The 13153-nt window shown below is 42.1% G+C and overlaps 1 protein-coding gene across 10 annotated transcripts in view; it reads right to left on the bottom strand.

Moving 5' to 3' along the window:
- Positions 1-13153, bottom strand: part of eml1 (EMAP like 1) — a 36170-nt gene that overhangs the window by 18943 nt on the left and 4074 nt on the right. For 3 of the 10 annotated variants that reach the window (XM_028394992.1, XM_028394995.1, XM_028394997.1), the window contains exon 1: positions 8633-9270. The exons of 6 other annotated variants lie outside the window; for them this stretch is intronic. In XM_028394992.1, the coding sequence (XP_028250793.1) occupies positions 8633-8699 (67 nt within the window). In that variant the 5' untranslated portion in view covers positions 8700-9270. Of the gene's footprint in view, positions 1-1834; positions 1902-8632; positions 9271-13153 lie in introns of those variants that run through there. One more of the 10 variants, XM_028394996.1, reaches the window with a different exon arrangement.

The following is a 13153-nucleotide window of genomic DNA, read 5'->3' as shown; positions in this document are numbered from 1 at the left end:
AAATATCCTTGTAAAAATGTATATAGACCTCCTAGCATCTCTGGGGCCCTTTACATGAACCAAATCACAATGTCAGAATGCTAACATTATGACGTTAAAGGGACAGCTCACCCCAACTGAAACTGAAAATAGCAGTGTCTCTTTCCACAATCCAGACCATGACAGTTGACATGATAATGAATCCAACATTTCAGTATAGATTAAAGTGGGAAAAACTGGTACGTTAACCTCTTCCACCTCTCTCTTAATATGTCAGCCCTCCTCTGTTGTGAACCAGCCAAATGGAGTCACGAAAGGCGCGTCGAAATAAGTGGTATAATCTGTAAGGCTGGGATATTAATAGAGCAATGAGTATTTTTTCTGATTATACGCACAGAAAAACTCAAAACCTATTGATAGAGAGGAGAAAGAAAGAGTTACTAAAAGTATCGTCAATCCAATATGTCACCTGCAGTGAGCAGCGGACAACCTGACAGAGGAGTTTTAGCTAATCAACCGGTCAGATTAGGAAGACAGACGGCTGCTTTACAAGCTGTCTCTGACTGTGGCTCCTGTTCGACCGCGGCTTAGGAGATATAAATAACCGGAGGTGGATCAGAGAAAGGGAAGCCCTCACACAACCTGGGGGAGATTAAAGAGGAGAGAACAGACAGCATGCAGAGAGAGGGAGAGAAGGAGAAACGAGACATGGAGAGCTTTCTTTTTATGTCAAAACAGCAGCACTGAAAAAGACTGACGAGGCCAAAGGAGAATTAGATGGAGCTGTGTGTTTGTATGGGTCACAAAAGAGTGTGTCTGGGTCGAATAGGAGCATAAAAAAAGGTCAAACAGCCCCCATGAGAGTTTCTACTGTCCTTCTATAAACATGTTAAACGTGTCCTTCCTCCCATCTGTTGCATCCTTCCTGAGGTCAAACCCAGGTCAAGAAGGAGCCACATTGTTTCTCTCATCCTTACCAGACACATAACTAATGGAAACTAATGGAATATAAAACACTTATTTACAGACAGAACCCTGTTACTGTATGAACAACTCCTTCCTGACTTTGACATACACATGAATATCCCTTCACAAGGTGACAAAATACACACCCTCCTACACACTCTCCTCTCAAAGAGGAAGTGTTCTCGGCGTGGCTGAGGGATTATGCTGGATATGTGGAGCAGATCTTGCTGAAAGTTAGTGATCCTTTAACTCAGGGGGGCTTGAGCTTAGCAGCAGGCTGGATTTGTGTTCTCTTTCACTTTCACATTCTAACCTCTTTCACCTCAATATGTCAGCCCTCCTCTGTTGTGAACCTGCCAGATGGAGTCTCGAAACAAGGGTGGAAATAAATTGATGGAAGAAGGAAAATCAGACTGACAGATTTTACTTAGCACTGAAATGAAACTCTTCTTCTTCACCCACTTGTTAATCACCCAGTTAATAATTCTTAGTGAAATAATAGACATTTACAGTTGTGTATACATAGTCTAGGATGTTGCTGTACAACAGTTACATAAACTGTGCACAGTTTAATACAGAATTGACTGAGAATGTTATAAAACAGTTGAAGAAAGCCGTCCTTTTTATTGCTGTGACTTTTAGGGACCACAGAAGCACTAAGTCATGCTTGGCAGTGGTTCCAGGCTCTGACACAAGCCTTCTTCTTAGCCTAAACCTTTCTCCACATAAACAGGGCTTTGTCCCAGAGTAACAAACAACCAGGAAGGAACAGGAGGCGGGATACTTGTTCCATCCAGTGTGTGTATGTGTGTGCTCTGGTGTTGTTCCATCTAGTAACTGTTGTTATGGGAGACCAGATTTCTGTGTGAATATGGTCTCTCACACTTACAGCGACACTGCCACAGGGTCTGTGTGCCAATGGCTGTCACCACACGAGCCAATCATGTATCTGCCATCTGGATGGAAGAGAACATACAGTGACACTGTTGGCAGCTGACATGATCATTACACAACAAAACTGAAGAGATAATACAAATAGAGTTCAATTAATTTCAATGTTTCTCCAAATTCGCATACTCAATCTGCCATGCTTCTTCATACAGTGCTTTTCAACTGAGCCTGTGTTAGCTATGGATCTGTTTAAATGTTTCTTTCTAAAGGTGTCAATTATACTGTATTTTTCTGTAGTACTTGTTCTGTCAAATTAAATGCTTCCTATGTCTGACAAAAGCAGGGAACCTTAAGTAGTGATAGAATTGTCACAGTGACACCTGGTGTTTACATATGCATGTAAATCTTATGGCTGAAGAGGGATTAATCACTATGGTAGCCAAGTTGGTTGAGAGTCTGAATTGACTCAAATCATCTTTTTCTAAAATGGAGGGGAACTAAAATCTACAGTACGTTGTTAAGTTTTTTTGCATTCTATTGGGACACCTAGAGAAAAACAGATCTTGCCAACTTTAGCAAAAACATTGTAATGAAACCTGAAGTACAAAACAGAAGTGGGAACACAGAAGCTAAATTCATGTCATGGCTCACTGAATAGACCAATTAGCATCTCAATCTCTTAGTGGCGGCTGTCTAAATTTCAATCATCACAGAGCATACAATGCTAAATGTAAAACTGTAGGACAGATTCTTTTTTAATTATACAAATAAAAAATGTGCCAGGCAGCATTACAGGCCTTTTCGGTCTTTGAGTGGAAGTTCATTATGAAGAATTTCTGAACCCAAACCAAATTGTAGCTACACTACAACCAGAAGATACCAAAGAAGACATCCCATGTAATAATCATGTCTGTCTTCTTTCCTCTCATCTCTGCACTTGTTCTTGAGGAATCTATTTTTAATGGAATTTCTAATAGGATTCTCCTTTTTTTCCCCCTTCCCATCTGTTACAGACTGGCTAAATGCATGCAATAGAGGATACACACACACATACACACACACACACGGGCAGAGCTGGGGCTTTCCCCATGGTTCTTCCATTAACAGCAGATGTAAGAGAGCAAGGGAGGGAGCAGAGCAGCCTCTGGGAGCTGCACCATGGGCACCAAGAGGTTAATTATATCTGATCACATCACAACTGGCCAGGGTTTAGAAGTGAGGAGAGGCTAAACCGTTGGGCCGTGACTTTAGCCACATGGACACAATATGCTGAAAAAGACAATTACCATAAATAAAATCAAGCTGACACTCACATTGTCAGAGTTAACCCATACTCATTTGAATTTAATTTTCATATTCAGATTTAAGAATTTAAAACTGATCATTTCCCATCTTGTGTCTTTCTGATTGTCCAGAAAAGCTCTGGTGTTACTTTAAGCCTCAACACCAACCCCCCCCAACCCCAACTAAAAATAATGGCATCTCTTAGGGATTCTGCTGATGTGTGTGATTTATTAGTGGTTGCCCTCCCCCACAGGTAGAACTCAATGCCCAGTTGAGCTTATTTAGTGTTATACTGCCGAGTGAAGGCATCCTACTTTCTGTTGGTGCACATGTTTCTGTTTCTGGCTCTTCTGAGGTATTTTTACACATCCGTGACACACTGTTCAAGGACTCCTGCTGCCTGTGCATTTCTTCCCCTGACCTTTTCATGGTACACTCACGCACACACACAGTAAACTTGAAGATGGACCGACACAGTCATGCAAAGCCACACACACACACGCACACATAGCCAGGGAAGCACTACTACTTTGCATTTGACTGTCAGAAGCATGAGTACACATGCGCACATGCAGAGTCAGTATATTTAGCACAGGAACTCATACTCTCCTGCTTTATATGCCTGATTGTTTTAGTAGGTCATGGGAGGAGGATGCTTGAATGTGTGTCAGTGGAGGAAAAGACAAGAGGAGGACAGGAGAGGAAATTACATCCACTGCCTGGTGGTTCACCAAGAGGCTGTTTCCACTGACTCTTCCATCTATCACAAGACAACTACGCCAAATATACAACAGAACAGAAAAACAGAACAACAGAACAGAAAAAAAAAATACAAAGCAGGAATCAAAACCAAGCTCTATATTCCTGGATTATAAAGAGGAATGAAGGAACTCCCTCTGGTTTAATACGGCAAAAGATTGTACTGAAACTTCCGTAAAAGCACAGAAATATACTGATATATATTTGTTTGCTCTGCACTTACATCTATTTCACATTAAAAGCTGAAGTCCTATAAGATATTGCTGATAAACTGGTGCCAATTGTCAATTTATTTCAGTGTTTGTCCTACTTTGTAACATCTCTTATGATTCATGAGGCACGACCAGGCTTAGATTTAGGCTCAGTTCATTGACCTCTGCCTGTATACAGATCAGTACATGTCACTAATACACTTAATACACCGTCCTGCAAAACGGCATAGTATGAACCTGGGTTATGTCCTAATCTTACACTAAGCAGCACAGAAAAGAGAGTGTGGGCAAACCTTATCAGGAGAAAAGCGAGAAAAAAACAAGGAAGATAACGAGTAAAGGGGGGGGGGGGGCGGCGGCAGCACGACTGGTGACTACAGAAGCTCAAGTTGCACGCCTCAATATCACACTGTCTGCAGATTAAGACAGAAAATAGAAAAACAGAAAAGCACTTGGGACTTTTGTACACGATCAAACAAAGCATGAGTCTGACATAGTGATGATATGAGGGGGAAAGAACCTGAGAAAGAAGGAAAATAAAGCAAAATAAAGAAAAGGAGAGTTTAAAAAATGGATGAGATCCAGGTGCATGAGGTCGGTAACTGGAGGGAAATAAAAAGAAAGGGTGGTGTGTGCTCTCACTGACACAGCTATAGGAAATCAATGTCACATTTAAATGAATCAGCAGTAGTGGATGAGTAATCCCATTCAGGTCGATATTTATTAGACTGCTTTTCTGATACATGTTGCTGATGACTGATAGCACTGAGACACATCATTTCCTGATACTCCCTGCTCTCACACATTCTCCATTAAAATTTAGTGGAGTTTTATCTGAGCAGAGGAAGCTTGCCAGTGGGTTTACTAGTCAGTGACAGATAATAAGGAATAATAACAAGGAAAAGACAGGAAAGTAAGAGTGAAGTTAGGAGGAGGAAAAACAGGAGATAAGGAGATAATGCTATTATTTAATGATGACTGAATTAAATAAAATAAAGGATCTATTTGAAGTCAGGTTTAAGGCTATTTTTAATGGAGAAAATGAAAAAAAAGTAAATGTGCCTGTGATTTAGCCCTGCTGTCCTTAAGTACTACACTAACACTAAATACACACATGCCACTTCCCCTGCCATCCTTTTTTGGCCACTGTGGCCAGTATCGTGAGCAGGGCTATAATCCTAATCCCACTCCACGTGCCATCGTCAATCAGGGTTTGGATGGAGATACCTATAGATGCACTGCCAAGAAGAGGAGGAGACTGAATAAGGTCATGTCATCCATGTGCATCAAAAATACATGTGACAAACATCAAAGGCCTCTGTCTTTGTTAATTTCCCTGTTCACGCTACACGTCTGTTCCATCCATCTGCACTCTTACTAATGTAAACTTCCTTCCTGTTTTTTTCATATTGCTTTTTCTTTTTTTTTTTAATCCTCCTTCGCCCTGCTCCCTCCGCTGTCATGCTGGTGTGTGTAAGTGCCATAGTGCTGGTGAGGTGAGGGCTGTGCCAGTGCGCCTACAGATGCACAGTAAGACTGTGGAGCACAAAGATAAAGAGATGTTTGATCCATATCTGAGCAGACATCATTAGCTCAAAAGCTAAATGAACAGAATAGAGCTGTTAGTATAAGAAACTGAGATGAACCTGACTGTGATCATCAGTATTATACTGATTTAATGCCGGATTTACTTATTAACCCATCAGGTTCTAATGAAAGAGGAATTGCATTAACTGATGATTTTGCTCTAGAGGCTTTAGTGGTAACTAGCGAGCCAGCTAAAGAGCATTTCCTTTAAACCTCACATGAAGAGCATGTAGGAAAGCCTATGATAGAGTCTCTCTATTGTGGCAAACATATTGGGCTCTGCTACAATCACACAGCTACAGTGAGCTAAAGGTTTGTAAACTGTTGGAGGTGATGTTCAGACAGACAAAACAAGAAAGCTGCTTCACTTTTAAGTGGTAATAACATCACACTGAAATGGATAGAATCGTGCCAAAGTAATATTGGACATTGGGAAATTCTATCAAAACTTTAATGCAATCTCATTACCAGCTGCACAACACAGACTAATTCAATCAAAGACCTGTCCTCTTCTCCAGAACCAGCATGTTCCAAATGTGATTTAACACAGAAAGGGCCTCTCTAAAGGATTCACTTCCATCATCAATGTGTGTCTGAGGGTCTAATGGGGCTAATTTTCATTTAGCCTGAGCTAGCTCTGACCTCGTGAGTACAAAGCATGTAGCCTGCACGCGTTTCTGCAATTTAGCTGACCTAGTCTCTGAACATTAGTCTGGTTGGATGCTCCACAACACACAGGCCAAGAGAGCGGGAGAGAGAAAGGGAATGAATGACATCATTGACTTTTGCTTTGAGTGGATCTGGGTTCAGCTGGACAGCAGTAGTATGATGTCACTTTGGCCTACAGGCCCAACACACACTCAATCACACTCCTCGTGCACTGGTAGTGTGTGAGCATTCCCCCAACACACACACAACTGTTCACACAAACATACACACTTGCGTTAACAAAAGCTCACCCAATTAAGCAGTCTATTGGAACAACGTATCAGGCTTGGCTCCCTCAGCTCATGTGTTTAAAAAAAAGCAGAGAGAAAGCAGAAGGTTGGAGGCTGGAAAATCCCTGGCAACAGCCTGTCAGCACCATGTCTTATTTTATTTGCGTTCATGCTGAGAGAAACAAAACAACCTGACCGTGTAAACTCACAGGCACTCTCTCTTCTTACAGCCATGACAAGGCAAGAAGCACAGGATGGAGAGTTAGCATCACTCAAATAGGAGAAAAAACACAATATATAGAGGTCCAAATTCAAAAAAGGGGTTACCATGTGTGCTGACACCACACTTATTCACCTGCCACCTAAAGTCGTCGACAAGAACAGCATTACTGCAATGCTGTACCTGCCACTACGCTGTAATTTGTAGGAGTTTTAAAGGTCACACATTTTCTCAGAGGAAGTCATCAAAGCTACTATTACTGTACACCCTGTTCACACACTGCTGCACCTGTTTTTCAAGTCCATCCAACCACCTATCTCTGTTGTTATCACTGGCAGCATTTTCACAACCTTAAGCTCTTTGGTTTATCAGACGTCAGTGCTCCATTTTCCAAAATGCAATTGGACACAGACTGAAGGAAATTTGTCTCCCTTTTTCTGACTTAAATAAATTAAGAATATTTGGGTTGCACTTCAACTTTTATCAAGATCTTTTTCTCTTTGTCTACATTTCACCTTTAAACTCCACATTTAATGAGTGAATGTATAATGTTTGAACTACTCTCACATCATCATTAGCTATGCATGAAAAGTGCTAAATATCCCTGAAGAATATACCTCTACAATTCTGCATCTGTGATTTGCTCTGTTAGACAATAGTACTCCCCTCCTCCTTATTGACTGTTGCTTACACAGCACAGTAAATATTATTGATTTTTTCATTATCCACCAATGGCAATTACATTACTTCACTCCATCAATGATGCTTACACTGGCCATAACAACATGGTCACTGCAACATCCAAAATACACACAGTTACATGCTCAGACATATATTATAACCATGAAGGGTACCACACTGAGGGGATAAAATATAAATTCAAATGATATTTTTATATTAAAAAAGTAAAGTGGAGCATGTGTTAACATGGTTTTAAGTCCCTCTGCTTTAGTACAACACTTTTATTGTGTTAAAGATAATCCCCTTTGTGTGTGCATTAGGTAAAAGTATGCATTAAACAGAGTCTGGTATGTTTCAATACTAAATGCTAGATCTCACTCAGTGCATTACTTTTCAAGAAAAACAAGTGCTTTATGGAACTGCATCCTAAACTGATGTCATACTGATGTGTCATGCTGCCTTCCCTCTTCCCTGAGTCACCCTCTCCCCCCCACAACATTAGCAGCCTGAAGTATAGTTTCTCCTTCTGCTGGCACATAAATGATAATAGAAAGGACAAAACATGAAGAATGTATCCTGTCTTCTTCTCATCCTCTCTTCCAGCAAACCAATCACAATCTGCCAGCACGGGAGGAATACATTTATGTCATTCCCTTCATCACATCAAGCAGAACCAGGGCAGCGCTGTGAGCAAAGGACTGTTTCTGATTCTCCCTCCCTCTTTGTTTATAAGCTCTCCTGATGGCCACTGGCTCACACAGACTGTTGACATTATTCTGGTCTTGATTCCACAGACTTCCTGTTAAATCTGCAGTGTTTTTTCAACAAATGTCTACCGGGGTATGTGTTTCACTTATATTCAAATTCAAATAGTGTTAGACTAATGCCTAATGACTAATCTAAGTGCGTCTATTGAACAATCTGTACTTAGGGGCAACAATGAGGAAACATGTTTGAACTACATAAACTGAAGTCTTTCAGTCTGGCTAAGCAGCCAAAATAGCCCAACACAAACACCTCTACTAGGTGTCAAGTTTAACTAGTCAGCTGGTGAGAGAAACAACATGCAGCCAAGGGAAGACGGGGATGGAGGAAGAAGGATTAGTTAGTTTTACCGTTGCAGAACTGTAGCAGTGATGAGGTGTCATACAAGCTGCTGTAGCTGGAAAAGCCGTCCTCCATTCTCAACCTCTGCTGCTGCTCCTCTGTGCTCCCTGTTATCCACCTCTCCTTTGCTCTCCTCTCTCTCTCTCTCTCTCTCTCTGGTGACTCCCCTCGGTTAGTTTATCTCTCACTTGGTGTCCAAGGCGCTCCCTCCATTCACTCTGTACGGGTCAGGCTCCCTGGGTGAGTCACCATGGCAACCCATTCACTCCGATTATGTCATGTGAACTCCAGCCCCTCTTCCTGTTCTTTTTTTCTACCCTTTTCACAAAAAAAGTCCTGAACTACAGGAGAAAACACTCCCTGCTAAAGAACGACAGTGCCGGAGTGCCAGAGACAGAAGTTAAGAGGCTGCTGGTGGTGTTGTTTTCGCCCTGCGCTCGTCCTCTCCTCCTTTCTCCTCCCTCTGCTCTCCTCTCGTCCTTCCCCTGCGTTCAGCAGAGACAGCTGTGTGTCGTTAGCTCACACTGATCTCCAGCCGAAAAACAGCTTTAAGAGGGCTTGAGCTGACAGCGCAGGCAAGCTCTAGCACAGGCAGTGACTGTGTTGTGTGTGTGTGTGTGTGTGTGCGTGCACGCATGTTTGTGTGTCAGAAGCTGTGTGAGCGTTTAGATAATGCTTGGGACAGCCCAGCCTTCCCCTGTCACACGGTGTGGACGAGTCAGAGCGCAGGGGGCTGAGCCTGCCGGATAGAACCTCCTCCTCTCTGTTTCTCACTTGGTAGGAGAGGAGAAGAGAGGAGAGAAAAGAGGAGAAAGGGAGAGAAGAGGATACTAAAATTTTGAAAGTTGGGTATGAGAAGGAAATGGAGAGGAAAGAAAGTAGGGATGATAAAACAGAGACAGGAAAAAAAGGGGCGAACGGACAGGAAAGGAGGGCAATGTAGCACATGTAAAGGACAGCAGATAAGATAAGGAGAGGGTTTACAAAATGCATGAATAAAAGAACGCAAACCAAAAGTCTAAAGTACATTCAACACTAAAAACCACTTATATCCTTCTGCCTTCACACGTAAACACCTTTGCAAAATGCTGTGGTCACACATGCTGTATATCACAGTATGAAGTCACATGGGGACACACCGTAACAAACAGACAAAACATCTTTTCCTGCAGGCACCAAATATTTGCACTGAACATTGCCAGAGGATCTTTTTTCTGTGGCTAAACATGATTATCATTCTGTCCTCTGTCTGCCTTATCTGCCCTGCTGCAGACTGCACAGAGAGACCGAGGGATCCTTAAAACAAGGACAAGAGGGGGAGAGAATGAAAGGGTAGACTTAGGGGAAAGACAGAAATAAAAGAACTAGAGGGGGAGGGGGTGGAGGAAAAAAAAGAAATTGCTGCTTGAGGAGGAGGGTGCAGGGTGTAGAGAGAAAAATCCCAAAAAAAGTGCACAGGGTGGGAGGAAAAAAACGGGGATACCCATTTGAGAAAGGGTGGTGGTGCTGCTGGTCTTTTTGTCTATTTAATTCTAACTGGAGGTTTTGTTGTGCATTGGGAGGGGGGGTCTCTTTGCATTATTTATAATTCAAGCTTAAAGGGTAAAATAATAAGCCAGGATTGGTGGCCTATATTCGTGTCTGAAAACACTTCCCCCTTTCTTCCTAGATCACAAGACGGAGCCGACAATATCATACAAAGGCAGGGATGCTCTAAAGATAGACAAGCCATGAAAGCACAGGTTTGTTTCTCCCTGTGTTTTTAGAGTAGCCCATCAGATGTGATATCATCTGTCAATGTGACGCTCTCTGCAGGTACCTGCTATAATATCCTGCATCCTACGTGGTTCAAAGGGGACCTGGCTAGATTTGACCTTTAACAAGACAATGAAAGGGATGCAGCGAAGCACCTTTTAACGGTCGATCTGTTTATGGTTCACAGGGACCTCTGTGTTGTTGACCTCAGACCTGCAGTCCTCTCACTCCCTCAGGAAAACACTGTGCTCTGCTGCACTTATTACACAATAACATCGAGCCACAAACACATCTGCTAAACTCAGTAGCAGCCAGGATTATGCAAGAAAACAAGGTGCTCTTTGTAGACTGGTGCTGCTTTTGATCACAGCAACACTTGTTTTTTTAATCATAAGAATACAATTTCAAGACACAAAATAGGCTTGAGTGTTGACCTTTACAACGTTTATACACATACACTCTTTGTCTGAATGATCAACACCTAAAGCACGCGTAAAAAACGCTCCAGGGTATTTGCATTTTTATGCAATCAGTGTTTAGATATTATGAAAGGTCACAACATCCAGAGTTTTGGAATTTCATGCCGTGCCCTCCCATAGTACAAGCAGAACACACGGTAAACATCCTTTGTGTTTTCTTCTAGAGACTGTGAGTCACCGTAGTGTTTTGTCTGGGGGAGTTCAGATTATTGTAAATCTCATTGTGGTGCTGATTTGAGATCTAGATTAGGGCCGGGTTTGGTGTCTGTGTGTGTCTGTCCCTGTGCTTATGCTCACGTGAGAGCAGGCAGCTAAAACTGGGGTACATTCCTCTCTAAAATCCTCCCCCCTATGGGGCACAAATCCCCACCTACACAGCCCACTGGGTGGCAGGCGGTGGAGCCACTGCAGCTCCATCTGAGTTCAATCCACACCTCCCTATTGTTCCAGCCTTCACTGCACAGACTGTGAAGATATACCACTATACTGTGTGCACCCAGCCTTAAAACACACCATCTGGGAGCTCAGGTCGATGTGGGACAACCATCATACAGACAGGCATCACTAAAACGTCACCTGTTTTTACAACCGCTTAAAGTTAGCTTTAATTTTATTCACCCGACACATATTACAGTCAGTTGCAGCTAATTGTGTACACTGTCTCATCAAACAATCATGCAGACATTAAAATCTTGAGTATGGATGTTTGACTTATATTTGTTTCGTTGTTACGCGACACCAAAGGATGCGTAGGAGTGTTGCTGGCTGCAAATTAGCAACTTTAACTTCTTCTGATAGCCTGTATGCTAACGGTTGCATTACTGCTATTTTAGGTGTAGTCAGCTCCTAATGTTTTTTCTTTAATATTTCCTCTGTTGCTCGCTAGTAGTTGGCAAATCTTACAGTATATAGTTTAGCTCAGCTGTTTGTTAGCTAAACTATTTACTAAGTGACGATACGTCAAAGCAATGGTTACGTGTTTCCGGCTTCCGCTGCCCCCCAGTGGCCAAAACAATAATAACGACCGTGCCTTCCTCAAAGCGCCGCAGGTTGTACTGGCATCGGGCCTGTGGCTTTGTTTCTCACCTGCCTGTTTTTTCACAGCTTTCATTCCCAAGAGGCACTTGAAGGTCACTTTCAACACAAAAAAATGTTGTTCATTTGATTCTCTTTTTTTTTTCAAAGGAAAAAAAGCTGCTGACATTAATTTTATCAACAGATGATCAGTCAGTCTGTCAGTGGGCCAGGATTATACACAATCAAATCCAGAGCTGAGGAAGAAACAAGGTCAATCCTCTGTATGATCCAGCCACCATCTGTGTGCCTGTCCCGGTTATTGGGCTGCTTTGTGCTTTACACCACAAATTAATCCAACCTGGGGTCTTAAGGATTCATATAAACAGTGAATTTAGACACAGATATTCATGCTCCATAGAAGATGAACACGGTCCTCTAACATGTACCACCAGAAGTTTGATTTTTGAAATAATAGTCAAATATCTCAAACACAATTGAGAGGACTGCAATGAAATCTGTTACACAGGACTTCAATCAATCCTCAAGTAATAGTGTGACATCTTATAAAAAGTAACTGCACTATCGATGTGCCTAGATGGCGAGCAGAGGATGTAATACTGTCCCTGACTGACAGGTTCACTGTTCTTAATAACTCTGTCTGGACATGAGAGCAGCGGTAGAGGCTGAGAGGTAGATTGAATGTGAGAGAGGAAAGTAAGTCAGCTTGGCGAGTGCTGAGAATACACATCTTTCACACCTGCTGTGGAAAATAACCTGTCATTTCTAATACTTACTTATTAAAGCGGGCATAGAGTCCAGATCAAAACATATTTGTATGGCAGTAAATTATGAAGTCTGGTAGCCTTCTGTTGGACATTGTTAGCTTCAAGAACTGCACAGTCCTGGATGTCAGCTGATGCTACATTTATCATAGCACAGTCCTACGCTAATTGTGAGACTAAGTAGCCACTAAAAAAAAAACTGTTTTCTGTATGTGTGGAAGGGAAACAAATAGTTTAGTTTAACCCAGCAAGATCAACTAATTCCTTAAAGATGGGGCATTGTTGGGAGGTTTTATTATCATGAATTATGTGGTGAATATGTGACCTAGTTTCAGTGGGGGAGAATCCAGCAGTGATAAGAGCTCTGTCTGAGAGAGGCTGCAGCAGAATATGAGGACTCTCATGGTAGCAAAGATGCTAAATTTAAAGCATAAGCTCTGTAAGCCATCCCTATTCTGTCATCTTCTGAAATTTTACCTAAAAGCGGAATATTTCA

This window comes from Parambassis ranga, chromosome 22 (genome assembly GCF_900634625.1).
Source record: "Parambassis ranga chromosome 22, fParRan2.1, whole genome shotgun sequence".
Lineage (NCBI taxonomy): Eukaryota > Metazoa > Chordata > Actinopteri > Ambassidae > Parambassis > Parambassis ranga.
This window is presented reverse-complemented; position numbering and strand designations above follow the sequence as displayed.